The following is a 16,191-nucleotide window of genomic DNA, read 5'->3' as shown; positions in this document are numbered from 1 at the left end:
TTTTGTTTGTGCATTTGTTTTTTCCTTAATTATTGCAAGTAGCCTCTCACTTCTCTATTTTGAATGTCAAATGAGTCTGAAATTTCACATCTCAGAAGAATGATTAACTCTTCATTAAGTTCAACAAAGCCAAGTGCAAGGTCCTGCATCTGGGTCAGGGCAATCTCAAGCACAAATAAAGGCTGGGTGAGGAGTGGCTTCAGAGCACTCTGGAGGAGATGGACTTGGGGGTGTCAGATGATGAAAAATCCAATGTGAGCTGGCAATGTGCACTGGCAGCCCAGAAGGCAACTGGGTGCTGGGCTGCATCAAAAGCAGTGCAACAACCAGGATGAGGGAGGTAGATTCACCCTCTCTGCTCTGCTCTCATGAGACCCCACCTGGAGTACTGTGTCCACTTCTGAGGCTCCCAACACAAGAAGGAAGTCAAACTGCTGGAGTGGGTACAAAGCAGATCACAACAATGATAGAGGGCTGGAGCACCTCCCCCTTGGAGACAGGCTGTGAGAGCTGGGGCTGTTCAGCCTGGAGAAGAGAAGGCTCTGAGGAGACTATAGCAGACTTCTGCTGAATGGGGCTAACAAGAAAGCTGAGGAGGGACTTTTGACAAGGGCTTGTAGTGATAGGATGAGGGGGAAGGGACTGAAGCTTGAGGAGGGGAGATTTAGACTGGAGATTAAGAAGAAATTCTTCACACTGAGGGTGGTGAGACACTGGGACAGGTTGTCCAGTCAAGCTGTGCATGTCCCCTCCCTGGAGCTGTTCAAGGCCAGGGGCCCTGAGCAACCTGATCTAGTGGAAGGTGTCCCTGCCCACGGCAGGGGGCTGGAACTAGATGATTTTTCATATCCCTTCCCACCCAAACCATTCTGTGATTCTATGAAGGTAAGCCAAAAGCTGACCTGCTTTATGCTAAGTACTTTAATAGCTAACTTTATGAAATATTTTCTCCATGAAAACAGTTCCTGCATCTCTTGCACAGAAACAGCTGCTCTATAGGAAGCAGCTTTACATCAGTGTGCCTACAACAAAACTAAAATGCAGTTCTGTGGAGCAGACAGCTCTGGGATCAAGATTAAGGTAGTCTGAGTATCTGCACACAAAATCTCTGATTTCCTCAAGCTTGCTTGAAACTGCAAATAGAACTGAGGCAAAAAGAAACCAGTCTGCACAACTGCTCCCACCAGGACTGGGGTCATAGCAGAAGGTGGCCTCCCAATGGTCTTCAGGTTGAAACCAGGCCCCTGCTCTGCAGGGGCAGAGAACATGTTCCCAAGGCTGTGCAGCCACAGAACAGGCACACAGACAGGCAGACACACACAGGTACAGGCACATGGTGGACTTGGGCTGGGAGTGGGCAGCACCAGCCAAAGTGAGTCCCAAATTTGCTTGTCCCAGCCAAGCACTCACTCCTGTCTGTGAGGAGCTGCCATGGGACATGAGGAGGAAGAACAGAACAAACTTACCTTGTGAGACTTTGATGGTGAACAAAAGGAGGCAAAGGAACATGAAAGAAAGAGAGAGGGAGAAATGTAACTGTAGATGATATATCCAAAACACACAAAGAACCAGAAAAGAACAAGTAAGTTGGGTCTGCAGAGTAAACAGAACACAGCTACTTCACCACCAGACATTCATACCAGGCCTAAACATCCTCCAACATCCTTCCACTTCAACTGGGTTGTTTCCTTTGGAGCTCTTAGGGGAATCCTCATCTGCTTTCCAGCTCTCTGGCCTCGGTTATTAAACACTGGAACAGGCTCCCCCTCGAGATGGTTGAATCCCCATCCCTGGAGACTCAGAGATGTGGTGCTGAGGGACATGGTTTTAGCAGCAGAATTGGTAGAGTTAGAGAGTGGTTGGACTCGATGATCTTTGGTTAGATCTTTCATTACAGTACAGTTAAAGTGCAGGTAGATCATCATCATCAATCATCATCACCACGATGATGATGATTTAACTGCACTTTAACTTACTGCAGGGAGAACTACACCTGACAGCTTTTTTTTTTTGCAGTTTTCTGTGAGCTTGTGCCCACAGGTCACTCACAACTGTGGTGTGCCTCAGCCTGCTGCAAACCCTGGGTGTATTTAACATTCCTACAGTATTTGAAGAACTTGCCCTGCTGCAGCATGTGCTAGGAAACTGCAAAAGGCATAGGCTGGGGGACAGCTGTCTTTAGATTTTTTTAAAAGCCATAATAGGTCTAGGGTGGGCAATTTGTCCTCAGAAGTTTCTTCATCTCATGGAAGGTTACCAGCTGGTTTAGGGTATTTTCTTCCAAGTCACTCAAGTGCTTTCTGGTCTCTTCTCCCTAGTATCAAGTGATAGGATGAGAGGAAATAGCCTGAAACTGTGCCAGGGGAGGTTTAGATTGGATATTAGGATAAATTTCTTCACTGCAAGAGTGCTCAGGCTTTGGCACAGGCTGCCCAGGGAGGTGGTGGAGTCACCACCCCTGGAGGTGTTCAAGAAACCTGTGGCCGTGGCACTTTGGGACATGGTTTACTGGCCACGGTGGTGTTAGGTTGATGGTTGGACTTGATGATCATAGAGGTCTTTTCCAACCACAACTATTCTATGATTCTGCTCTCTTCCCTTCTCAGGGCAAGCTGCACTACCTGTCCTAGAAGAGACCCTGCAGAGAAGAGAGGCTTTGCAAAGTCTGTCAGAGCCCAAGCATACAGTAACCACGCAGTCATCTGCTGCTGCCTCTGGCACAGTCACGGTCTGAGCACTGTAATTAGCAAAGGAGAGACAAGTGGACAGTGTGATTACAGGCAATTTCTTATTACTGTCTGGTTATCAACCCCAGAGAGTCAGCTGCCCACTGCAGAAGCAGGGACTGCGGCAGGAGTCCCCACCCTGTGAAACCACAAGTGATGGCTCCACTGCTTGGTCACAGGCACAGCCACCCAAGTTGCTAATTCAGAGGCCAGCAGCTGAGCAGAAGCTTCCTCCAGAAAAATGGCTTGGCTTCTTGGCTGCATTCATTAGAGGCGGAACAATGCCTGGACAAACAGTCCCTGGCTTCTGTCCCTTGTGCCACCTCAGTGTGACATTGCTATATTGATTAATTCTGCAAAGAAATGGCACACAACCTTTTACAGTGAACTCTGAGCAGCTGGGGAGTTCCTGGAAAGGCCATTCCTCTGCATTCATCCTGCACCATGCAGCTAATGAAGACGTGTGCTGTGTGGGCTGGGGACAAGGTGTGCCATTAGCAGAGGGAAACTTGCCCGGAATGCCTTAGGAGGCTCTTTTTCTAGTTGGCCTTGGCTAGCCAATTAGCTCTGTTTTGCCTCAGCTCCATGCCTCATCCCCTCAGTAGTGAGGGGGAGGCTGAGGAGAGCACAGCACAGCAGTGCTGCCCAGCCACAGCTGGAGGACAGCTGGATGTTTGCAGCAGCAAGGGGAGAGACCAGATTATTTTTACTGCAAAAAGCATTAAGTGCTTCCTTTTAATCTGCCTTTGTCTGCAGACAGCAGGTACAGTGAGGGATGGTGGCTAAAGCCATATGGCTGCTTAAAGAAGGTATCTGTGGCTTTTAATGGAGCCAGATGGCAATTCATTTAAATTAGCAGAGAAAATGCCCCATGCCATTGTGCTGCCAAAAGTAATTAAGTGTGGCAGTAAAACTGCATTGAATTAATCATCCTTCTGGGATACATCCTACTAAAGGGCACCTTACAGGAATCCCTGAGGTCAGTCAGTCTCTTCCCATGTTCCATCTTGTTCCTGACAGACATAGGTCTACCCACTCTTGGGAGCTTCCAGTGAAAGAGAAGCCAGATCTTGCCATTTACAGGACACCAGGCCTGCTGGCCACATATGGGATACACCCATCTTGAAGGAGGAAAAGGATCCTAGCACAGGAGCTGGCAGGGCTCATGGAAAGAGCTTTACACTAAATCTGAAAGGGGCAGGGCATAAAACTGGGCTTGCTAGAAAGCAAGCCTGAGGCCAGCAGACCAACATTTGAAGGATGGTGTGGTAGCAAGGTGTGTCAGCCTGCTGTGTCAGGGGAGGCAGGGAGTGGAGACCCACAGGGCAGCAAAGGGGCACTGATGAATCAGCAACCACAAGAGCATTTTTGAACAGAGAGGCAGGAATTGGGACTTCTCCCTACAAAAAGGTGGCAAGACCCTGAGACCAACTGAAGGGCATCTATACTAATGCACACAGCGTGGGCTCCATGCATTAGTGTACAATGGCTTCTAGTTCCTCCTGCCTATCAGGAAAATTATGTTGTAGTGGCCAGCACTGAAACGTGGTGAGGTGCCTCACATGGCTGGAGTGCCACAATGAATGGCTACAAACACTTCAGAGAGGGTAGGCAAGGAAGGAGAGGCAGTGGTGTGGTCCTGTATGTCAGGGAGTGTTGACTGTATTGATGTTAGCAATGGTGATGATGAGGTTGGTAATGGGTAAGAATCAGGGGAAAGGCCATGGAGGCAGATAGCTAAGGTCTCTAACAGACTCCCACCAGGATATTAGCTATTAAACTTAAGCCTTAGCTAGTTAATTTAAACTTAAACCTTAGCCATTAAACTTAAACCTTAGCCATTTAATTTAAACTGAAACCTTAGCTATTTAATTTAAACCTTAGCTATTTAATTTAACCTGAAACCTTAGCTATTTAATGAGCTGGCAAGGAAATGCCAAGGGTTGCAACTTGTGAGATGATATCTAGCTGGTTAACATTAGAGACATGGACTTCTCTACTGCCACCAGAGAGGCCAGGATAAAATACTGTTGCTGTGTTCAGGGACCTATTGGTCTGAGAATCCCCACCCCATGTGGCTCACCCCGCTTCTGATTCCCAAACTGGTAGAGTCCAACCTGGTGCAGGAACAGCTCTGGAGTGATTCTTCCAACATGGTTTTCCCCAGCAACCAAACTGGTAAACTTTCCAACCTTAATGAGTCTATGAAAACCAGAAAGACCCTCCTGAGCCCCAGCCTCTCCACCTGGAGGACAGACAGGAACAGGACTATGGATAAAAGCAAGCCAAGGTTTCACCTCTTTATTTACATAGGTACTTACCTGCCTCTCCCCACAACTCCAGAACTGGGTCCTGACAGCCAGCAAACGGCACAGAGAGGCTGTCCAGCAGAGGGATATCATAGAATCATGTAATCATTTGGGTTGGAAAAGACCCCCTGGGATCACCAAGTCCAACCAAGCGCAACCAAGCAGGGACACCTCACACTACAGCAGGTTGCTCAGAGCTACATTCAGCCTGGCCTTAAAAACCACCTCCCTGGGCAACCTGTGCCAGTCTCTCACCACCCTCATGGGGAAGAACTTCTTCCTAACATCCAATCTGAATCTACCCTTTTCTATTTTTGTTCCATTCCCCCCAGTCCTATCACTCCCTGATACCCTAAAAAGTCCCTCCCCAGCTTTCCTGTAGGCCCCCTTAAGATACTGGAAGAACACAGTAAGGTCTCCTTGGAGCCTTCTGTTCTCCAGACTGAACAGCCCCAACTCCTTCAGTCTGTCTCCCTCTGATCATCCTCATGGCCCTTCTCTGGACATGCTCCAGCACCTCCAGATCCTTCCTGTAGTCGAGGCTCCAGAACTGGACAACAGTACTCCAGGTGGGGTCTCACCAGAGCAGAGTAGAGGGGGAGAATCATCTCCCTTGACTTGCTAGCTCTCTGTATCCGTATCAAGATCATCAATAAAGATGTTAAACAGAAGTGGTCCCAACGCTGAGCCCTGAGGAGCACCACTTGTGACCAGCTGCCAGCTGAATTGAACTCCACTGACCACCCCTAAGCTGAAGAGGGGGTGATTATGAACATGTAAATTATAAGATCACACACAAATTGGGCAGGTTCTTCAAGACATGGAACATACACACTGATTCACACCTTATGCTCTGCAGGTACATCTGAGAGCAAACTTGGTTTGCAGGGTTAAAAAAAGAAAAGGTACTGCTGCTTTCATCCTGAGGAAAGCCTTTTTCCTCACTCATGTTCAGGTTTCTAATACCCAGCATTTGCTGCATCTCTGTCTGGGGATTGCCCTGAATTCAGCCTGTAAATTGAAGCAGAGGGTTTGGTGGGAGGGTGTAGCCCATGGGTTTGGCAGCTGAAGGTGTGCACTGATTTCCTGCCCTTTTTAAACACTTCATCTTTAGGCAGGTTCCTGGCAATTTTCTGGGACTTTTTTTCTCTCCTCCTCTGCCTTGCAGCCACAGATATCATGAGATGACAAACTGGAGACTTGTTTCCTAAGATTCTCTCCTCCTTTGCCACGCAGCCACAGATGTCATGAGATGACAAAGTAAAGCCCCCAGACTAAGAAGTAAAAGCTGCTGGCAAGACATTTCTCTGGGAGAAGTGTGTGCTTTGTGAACTGCCTGCCCTGCCAGCCTTAAGGATCCCAGATCTGTTTGGTTTGGGGCAATACCTGCTGGCCTCTGTGAGCCTTCAGAAAGGGAGTGGGATCTTAGAGATGCAACCAGCACCCTGAGCTGTGGGCTGCTTCTAGCTTTGGAGGGCAGGTGAGGCTGTCCCCTTCATTCACTGCAGTGTGATACAGGAGATATGATGCAGCTAGGTTACAACTTTTACATCAGTATGAGTCTTTAACAGAAAAAATTACAGAGGCTGTATTCCAGACTGGTAAGATTTACTAACTGGGTGGTCTGATTCTTCTCTTCTTCCTCTAGCCTAATGTTTAGGAGGTTCCTTAAAAACTGTGTGGGAAATTCATCTAGAAGTAGCTCAACAGCCCAAGAACTTTCTCTGAAAAGTGAAAAAAAGCCTTTGGGTAAATGTACTCTGGGAAGGGGAGAGCTCAAGAGAGTCCCCAGGGCTTTTGTGGGGACAGCTGGCTCTGCTCTCCTCGGGAGCACAACTGGTCTCACAGGAAGGTGTCACTAACCAGAGTGGTGCAGCTGTTGCAAGAGAGAAAGGGCTTTCTTGATGTACCAGGGCAGAAGGGGCTCCAGACTGCTGTCTGCTGTGGAGCCTCACCCCTTCCTCCACTTTTCATTTTATAAAGGAGGAAGGAAGACCCTGGCCCACATGATGGACTGGTAGACTCTTCCAGAAGTGTCACAAATCCATCCCAGGAGCCTCCCAGCAACTCCTCTCATGAACTCGCAGAGCCCATCTTGTGGCTCTTCTTCCCTACAGCACACTCCAGTGGCTTGCAGTGGTGTTAGCCGGGACCTGGCAACATGGGGCCATGGAGGGGAGAAGTGGAGGGGTGAGCATGCTGTACTTACTTGCAAGAATGACCATGTCCATCCCCCAAAATATACTCATAATCCAGCCAACCATCACAATCGCTGTCAGGATCTGAATCAGGGCAGCAGCAATGTTCAGCCAGAAGACACAACACATGTGCCTGTCGGGCAGGTCGGTCCGGGCTCCACACAGCACCGTGAAAGCCGAGACAAATGTTCCTAGGGAGAGAGCAGCAACAAAGCACCCAGTAACAGCCACAGCTTTAGGCCAGGTTCAGCCCTTAGATCCATGCTGTCTCATAGCAGCCCACTTTCTGTGCTCCCACTGCAGTGCTGAAAAAGCTCCATTTTATCCAGGAGGATAAATGGAGGCACAGCCACGTCTCACTTGAGCAGGCTGCTGTATGCTGTTGAATAACACAGATACTGGGAAACCAGGACAGGAAAAACACCCTTTGGGGTTGGGCACAGAATCACAGAATGCATCAGGCTGGAGGGGACCCTCAAAGGTCATCTTGTCCAACTCCCCTGCAGTGAGCAGGAACATGTCCAACTAGATCAGGTTGCTCAGGGACCCATCAAGTTTGACCTTGAATGTCTCCAGGGATGGAGTCTCAACCACATCTCTGGGCAACCTGTTCCAGTATTTTACCACTCTTATTGTGAAGAACTTGCTTAAATCTACCCTGCTCTAGTTTCAAACCATTGACACTCATCCTATTGCTACAGGCCCTTCTAAACAGCCCCTCCCCAACCTTCCTCTGGGTTCCCTTCAGATATTGAAATACAGGTGAACCCAGTCCAGGTGTGGCCCCACTAATGCTGGGTACAAGTGGACAATCACTTCCCTATTCTGCTGGCCACACTATTCTAGATCCAGGCCAAGATGCTGGTAGCCTTCTTGGCCACCTGAGCACACTGCTGGCTCATGTTCAGCCAGCTGCCAACCAGCACCCCCAGGTCCTTTTCTGCCAACTTTCCACCCACTCTGTCCTGTTAATTCAATATTTTGAGTTAAAAACCATGCAGCACACTATCTAGTGGCTTTCAAAAAGCATTCCCTCTTTCCTATCAAAGGATGGGAGCCTGCAAACACCCAGTAAGATATGAATGAAGGAGCTCATCTTCAATGCCTTAAACTTGGGGGAAGGAGGGAGTCCCTCAGTTTGACTGAAGACAGGGAGGAAGCACTCAATTCACATCCTTCCAGAAGTCATCACCAGAGAGAGCAGGATCTGGTTAGGAGCAAAACATCATTTCCCCCTGCACTGTCAGTGGGGTGGAAGAGATAATCTCTTTACATTGCTGCCTCTTCAGTGGCTCACACAGGCAGTTAAGATGCTGAAAAGCTGGAGAAGTCTGACTACAGCCTATTTTTAATCTCTCCATCCTTTGCTGCCTTCAGCTCCAGCATCTTCCTAACATTCCACCATCTCCTAAAACCCAGCTCATCTTCCTGCTGCTGGCTGGACCTGATTTTGTACTCCCACCCACCCTTCCATGGTGGAGGGGAGCAGGTGAGTGATGCTGGAATGGTAAGAGGCAGCCTTATGGCAGGGCATTGCTGGCAGGGAGAGAGGCAGCATCTTCTCAACCTTCAAGCAACCTTCTTGACAGGTTACCCAGAGAAGTGGTTGAGGCCCTATCCCTGGAGACATTCAAGGTCAAACTTGATGGGTGTCTGAGCAACCTGATCTAGTTGGAGATGTCCTTGCTCACTGCAGGGGGTGTGGAAAAGCTGACCATTGAGGATCCCTTCCAACCTGATGCATTCTGTGATTCTTGTCTGTGAGATATCCCCCCTGGACTAGGGTGTCAGGTAGTGATAGGACTAGGGGGAATGGGGAAAAAGTAGAAGTGGGTAGATTCAGATTGGATGTTAGGAAGAAGTTCTTCCCCATGAGGGTGGTGAGAGACTGGCACAGATTGCCCAGGGAGGTAGTGGAAGCCTCATCCCTGGAGGTTTTGAAGGCCAGGCTGGATGTGGCTGTGAGCAACCTAATGTAGTGTGAGGTGTCCCTGCCTATGGCAGGGAGGTTGGATCTGGATGATCCTTGAGGTCCCTTCCAACCCTAACAATTCTATGATTCTATGACTTTGTCCTCTGACTGCTTGGCTTTTGTAGGCAGGGTTTCATCCCCTTATCCACCAAACCAAAAGGTCTGCACAGAGGAAAAGGGGAAATTGTTTTAATCCCAAAGGATGGCACATTGCTTGTTACAGAAAGGCTGTCTCTTACTCTGTGGCTTTCTTTCCATGGCTTCTGTGTCTTCCATGTGGGATTACATGAAACCTCTGCCCTGCTTCACCTACTGGCCTCAAGCTGTGCCAGGGGAGGTTCAAATTGGATATTAGAAAAAATATCCTTACTGAAGGAGTGGTCAGGCACTGGAACAGGCTGCCCAGGGAGGTGGTGGAGTCACAATCCCTGGAGGTGTTCAAAACCCATGTAGATAGGGCACTTCCAGACATGTTTTAGGGTTGATGGTTGGATATAATGATCTTAGACATCTTTTCCAACCTTACTGAAGCTTTATAGTGTTTCCAAAGCAGAAGGAAGCCTGGAATATTCCTCTCTGCTTCCTGAAACTGTTGTCTGCAGAGTTTGACCCCAGCACTCTCTGAGATTAAATGTGGATTGAGGCAAGATCAGAGACTGGAGGTTTAGCTTTTCCCATTAGGAGGCAAAATCTTGCCAAATGGAAGTGCTTCTCTCTTCCCCTGCATTAGACAGTTTTAAGACTCATCTTGACAGGGTGCTGAGGCCATCTCATTTCAACTACACTACTGTCTAGAAAGGTTGGACCAGATGATCCTTGGGGTTCCTTCCAACCAGGCACTCTGTGATTCATCTTCAAATGAAAATATTCCACTCTTGCCTCACCTTTAACTCTTCTAAGATGTGTGGCAAAAAATTGTTGTAAATGAGCACCAATTCTTTAGCTACAATTTCAACTCCTTCCAGCTGAGCTTTTAAGATTTTTTTCCACATCATCAGAGCGATGTGCTGAGTTAGCTAAATAATGCCCTGGCCACCACAGTGACTAAGCTAATGGCTAGTGTCATTCAGAAAGGAACAAAGCAACCAAAGCAGATCTGTCCTTCTCTCAAGGAATGGATGCAGGATGAAAAATCCCAGGGCCCTTCCCTTCTGATTCTCTCTTCAGGCCACTTTTGTACACAGAGGAGCCAATTAATTTTCCATTGCCAGTGCATTTTCTTCATTAGTTATGATTAGATTTGAGACATGCCAGCAGGCATAAGGTCACAGAATCACAGAACTGGTTCAGCTGGAAAAGACCTCTAAGATCATCAAGTCCAACCATCAACCTAAGACCACCATGGCCATTAAACCACATCCTGAAGTGCCATGGCCACACACTTGCTGAACAGCTCCAGGGACAGTGACTCCACCACCTCCCTGGGCAGCCTGTGCCAATGCCTGACCACTCTTGCAGGAAAGAAATTTTTTTCCTAGTGTCCAACCTAAACTTCTCCTGGCACAATTTCAGGTGGAAGTATTTTTCCCCTAGTCCACATATGCTTCAAAATGTGAAGCAGAAAAAAGTCTTAACTGTACTTGCCAAAGCAGATGTTTTCCCCTTGAGAAGCCACTGCAGTTACACATTGCCAAATATGGAAGTGTTTGCAGCTGGAAGCAGAGAGGTAGAAAGGAGGAGGAGGAGGAAGGCAAGGGAGTGCTATCTGCTGCTATCACCTGGCTGGCACCAGAGCTGGGACACCAAACCATTCTCCTTCCTGACCAAGTGTTTAGACACTTGAATGCCTCATAGCCAAGCAATCATAAACTTGGCACACAGACTGAGCTGGGATGATGTTAGCCAAATAAATCAGCTGCTCAGAAAGGTTTCAGGCTGTGAGTGTAACCAGCAAACAAAAACTGCTAACTTCACAAGCAGACACAAACTAAAATCCCCTGCAGCTATGCCAGTGTAACAGCAGGTTATCATATCAAGCTTTTCCTTTAGCTTCCCAAAGGAAAATCACACAATCACAGAATTGCCTAGATTGGAAAAGACTTCTAAGATGATTGATTCCAACCATCAACCTAAGACCACCATGGCTGTCCCAAAGTGGCATGGCCACAGGTTTCTGGAACACCTCCAGGGATGGTGACTCCACCACCTCCCTGGGCAGCCTGTTCCAGTACCTGACTACTCTTGCAGTGAAGCAATTTTTCCTGATCTCCAACCTAAACCTCCTTTGGTGCAAGCTGAGGTCATTCCCTCTTGTCCTATCACTTGCTACTTGATTGAACAGAGTGACCCCCACCTCTCTACAACCTCCCTGCAGGTAGCTGTAGAGAGTGAGGAGTTCTCCCCTCAGCTTGCTGTTCTCCAGATTAAACAAGCTGAGCTCTCTCAGTGGCTCCTCATAAGCTTTGTTCTTAAGACCCTTCACCAGCTTTGTTGCCTTATATATACCCAAACCACAGCAAAATCTGGGATTATTAGAAACAGTGAATTAATACAGCCTCTTTGGGGACAGGAGGAGGGTGGTGAATGTCCTACACCTCTTAACAAGTTTGCTCTTTTAGCCTCATGGGCCATTAGGGTCCATTGCAATCACCTCGCTGAGCCATACAGCCCTGGCACATACACCTGGCACCAGCTGGTACTAGAGACTGGGGAGGGAGGCAGGCCTGGGAGCTGAGGTTAGCCCTTCTGGAACAGCAAAGGGACAGAGGATGGAGGTGCCATGCACAGCAAGGCTGGGAAAGGATGGGAAGTTTGCTCTTTCAACTCATGTCATCTCACTTTGGGCAGTGTCAGCCAGCTGGAGCACCAAGCACTGTTTTCAGCAAGGGAAGAAAGCCCCTGGGAGCCTGTGTTTGCTTTTGCTGTCAGCAGAACTGGAGTATTTTTAGATTACACCAGTAAATATGGAAGGCTTTTTGGTTTCAATAGTTTAACCCACTGCACACAAAGGGGAGAACACAACTGCAGGAGAGAGAAATGAGGGATTTTTCCCCCCCTTTCTCTCCTCTCTGGTCCACTGCCATGCAAGATGAAGTCTCCAGTGTACGCTGGTACCCTGGCAGCCATGGGCTTCCCAAGAGCATCACCTGCTGGTTCTTGGCCTCAGAGAGTACACTGCAATAGTAAGGGAGAGGAATGGTTTTTTATCTCTTAGAGGAAAAACTCACACCCTGGGAAGAGGTCTCTTTGCTTATTACTGTTTGGGTGACTCATCTGGAGTGGAGGAAGACATGAGGTCAAGTCCAGAGCCTCTCCTGTGTCCAACTGAATGCAGCAGGGACTGTGGTATTCACCTTAAGCTCCATGAGATGACTTTTTCTCTCCTGTTTTTGCAAACACAGAACTTGGCACATTCCATGTGGAGGACCTGGCTGTGAGCAATCTAATGGCACCTTCCCAGAAACATCAGAAGTGGGATCCTGTTTGGAGCCACAGTACAAACCAGGGCAAGACAACACACTGATTGCCACAGTGTAAGTCATTTAAGCAGAACTTGTTAGTGGGCTTCCCTCTGGCTAGCAGATACCTGAAATGTCACAACAGAAAGCATCTCTTCTGTAAGCTGATGAGCTGCCCTGTTACAGGTGGAGGAACAGCTGACACCCAAATTACTGCAGTCAGGGGCAGTATGGGGAGCAGCTGCTGCTGCTGGTCATAGTCTCCTCTATAAAAGCCTGGAGCCAGGAAGGAGCTGGAGATGCCTCTTCTTTCCCCTACAAAGCTGGAGGTCATTTAAGATGTTACCTTATAGGACTAGGAGTAAATAAAGCAGTGGGATGCTGCCTCCTTTCCTGCTACCACAGGGACCACATCACCAGAGTCATCCAATTATTTTGGTTGGAAGAGACCTCTGAGAACATTGAGTCCAGCCATCCACCTAAGAGCATCACAACCATGAAGTGCAGCTGCAGGTAAGCACAAGCAAAGCTGGGAAGGAGAGGGAAATGAGATTTGTGGTGTCTGTAGGAACAGCAAAGGCTGCTGAATCAGTGGTGGGAGATGCAATTAATGAGTGTGTGGTTTTTGTGGATGAGATGTACCTGTAGAAGCTGTATTGTGTCAGGGGAGTGCTGTGTGTGGGGACATGTCTGATGTACCTTTGGATGTGTTAAGTAAAATGATGATTAGCTGTCATTAAACAGTGCTGGCAGATCTAGAAGGCAGGTGTCAGCGACGTGCTGAAAATCCATGAGATGTACAGGTTCTTGCTTTTGGGTGAGCAGAGGAAGGTGGGTTGCACTGCTTTCCTCTGTATTACAGTGAATGTGGTATCTTTGGGTCCTGAGTGCCCTGAATTTGGGTTTATGCTCTAGTTTGAACTGCAAGGAGTTGGCTCAGTTGTGGAGGCCTTTTGCTCGTGATGCTAAGCTGTAGTCCTTGGGATTACAATGAGGAGAAGAGAACTAGTGCAACTTTCCCAAGAAAGGGCTCTGTTGGTATCTGCTGAATCATAGAACTGTTTGGTTGGAAGAGACCTTTGAGGTTATCAAGTGCAACTGCTCAGAATCCCACCACTACTGCTAAAACAGCACCATGAAAACATGTCCCGAAGCACCACCTCTGTGTCTTTTAAATACCTCCAGGGATGGTGACTCCACCACCTCCCTGGGCAGCCTGTTCCAATGCCTGAGAACCCTTTTTGGGAGGAAATTCTTCCTAATATCCAACCTAAACCTCCCCTGATGCAGCTTGAGGCCATTTCCTCTTGTCCTCTCATTAGTTACTTGGGAGAAGAGGCCAGTATCAGCCTCATTCAACAGCTACCCAAAAAGAGGTTGTAGACGGTGGTGTGGGCAGGACCCGGGCAAGAGCAGTGGGAGCTGAAGGATTGGAGAAGGAGGAAGAGAAAAGGAAGGAGGAGAGAGTGGAGGCAGCAAACGTGACAGAATCTAGATGTTGCCATGGTGAGTAGCTCATGAATTTCCCTTTGTGGCCTGCTATTAAAAATGCTTTGTTTAGCTTCTGCCAGCACATTGTTTTTATTTTCCCCTTCCATATCAGAAGGATGTTCAAGGTGAATTCTGGCTCTGGTCATTTTGGCCTTGCAATGGACAAAAATATATAGTTACTGACAAGTGAGAGGTGGTGCTTGCAACTCTTGTGTCCACAGGATTTGTTATGAGTCTGCAGAAGGCAGGCTGTACATGGGATTAGCTTTCTGGTTTCTCTACATACATGAAAAATGCCCAGCATGTCTCACAGCATTGTGTCATGGAATGGTAACAAGCAAAGCCACATCTGTTGTGGTGTCACCATGTCCCTCCCTGCCACACTCCCTTTGAAGCCCAGGGAAGGCACTGAAGCCTCTCTGGTGGAGAAAGTCATAGAATCTTAGAATGGCAGGGGTTAGAAGGAACCTCTGGGTATGAAGTCCAACCCCCCTGCCAAAGCAAGATCACCTGGGCAGGTCACACAGGAATGCATCCAGGCAGGTTATGAAAGTTTCCAGAGAAGAGGCCTCCACAACCTCTCTGGGCAGCCTGCTCCAGAGCATCCTCACAAGAAAGACCTTTTTTCTTCATGTTGAAGTGAAAATTCCTGTGTTCCAGATTGGTAGGACAAGGGGCAATGCATACACAGGACACCATGGAGAAAAGACTGTCCCCTTCTTCTGGCCATCCACACTTGGGATATTTGTAAACATCCACAGGATTTCTTCAGTTTTCTCTTCTCCAGGCTAAATAGCCCCAGGGCTCTCAGCCTTTCCTCATAAGACAGTTACAGTCCCTCCTTCAGCCTTGTAGCCTGTAGTGGGCACTCTCTAGTATATGTGTGCCCATGGCCCCTCAGCTGATCACAGTGCCTCAGTGCATCACCACCCAGCACTGAGCTCTGCATCTCTGTCATTAGCAGGTTTGTGTTGTCAGAACAGACTTGGCAGTGTTTATGTAGCATCTACAGAAGATGGCCTAGGTGGAAGTAAGACAGTACTGCCTTTGCATCAAAAGTGAGCTGCTGCTTCTATTTAATGCTTTAGGAAAGAAGCTAACTCTTCTGAAAATGCAGAGGTTTTTTAACACAAACTCCAGAGCTTGATTGCAACAAACTTTCAGACTTCCAAACTTTCAGACTGCAACAGACTTCAAGTCTAAAAATACCCAGCAAAATCTCAAATTACTTGGGGGGAGAGGGGGGCTGCAGGAAGGTGAAGTGATTTACTAAAGCTTTAATTATACACTAAGCCATCAGCATTATTTTTACTCTGCAGCACTGCAATGTTTTGAACACTTACAAGCAGCCACCCATAAATAGTGTGATTGCAGTACAGCTTGTTCCATTGCCAGACATTCCACAGTCCTTGGATGAAGTTTTCCAATATAGTCCTATCCTTTAATTCTGTTGACTTGATGCTTGAAGTTAAGGGGGTGCTTGAAGTATTTGAGATTAAAGAGTTTCTGATGAAGGGAGATGCAGGAACCCACTGCATAACCCTTGCTGGTGGAACTGACCTCAGACTTCTGCCAGGACTTGCTGTTGGTGAATCATTTTTCCAAGTTGCTATCTGCCTGATTCCTGAACTAATTCATTTTCTTTTCTCCTTCTTGTATAAAAGATGTGGTTCAAGAATTGCCATGGACATTTTGCAATAGGCTTTATGATAGTATGAACCACTGCAAAGAAGTTACAATTTCCCAGAAGTACAAGGGGTAAAAATATTGCTGCACAGAAACCTAGACATAGGAAATGGGAAGGGTGCACCAAAAAAATACCTACTGCCTACAGTTACAGGATCACAGAATGGTAGGGGTTGGAAGGAGCCTCTAGAGATTGAGTCCAGCCCCTTGCCAAAGCAGGATCACAAAGGAAGACATCCAGACTGGTTCTGAAAGCCTCCAGAGAAGGAGACTCCACAACCTCTCTGGGCAGCCTGCTCCAGTGCTCTGTCACCCTCACAGTAAAGAGGTTTTTTTCTTCATGGTGAGGTGGAACTTCCAGTGTTCCAGTTTGTATCCATTGCCCCTTGTCCTATCACAGGACACCACTGA

At 47.8% G+C, this 16,191-nt stretch overlaps 1 protein-coding gene across 3 annotated transcripts in view; it reads right to left on the bottom strand.

The window, feature by feature from the left end:
* STUM (stum, mechanosensory transduction mediator homolog) overlaps positions 1-16,191 on the bottom strand; it is a 54,110-nt gene that overhangs the window by 11,140 nt on the left and 26,779 nt on the right. For all 3 annotated transcript variants that reach the window (XM_068153588.1, XM_068153587.1, XM_068153586.1), the window contains exon 2: positions 7,245-7,424. In XM_068153588.1, coding sequence (XP_068009689.1) covers positions 7,245-7,424 — 180 coding nt within the window. The remainder of the gene's footprint in view (positions 1-7,244; positions 7,425-16,191) is intronic.

This window comes from Melanerpes formicivorus, unplaced genomic scaffold, assembly GCF_026170545.1.
Source record: "Melanerpes formicivorus ecotype bairdi unplaced genomic scaffold, bMelFor1.0.p_v2 SCAF_26, whole genome shotgun sequence".
NCBI classification, from domain to species: Eukaryota; Metazoa; Chordata; class Aves; order Piciformes; family Picidae; genus Melanerpes; species Melanerpes formicivorus.
The sequence above is the reverse complement of the archived record's forward strand: the minus strand, read 5'-3'. Positions and strand labels throughout refer to the sequence as shown.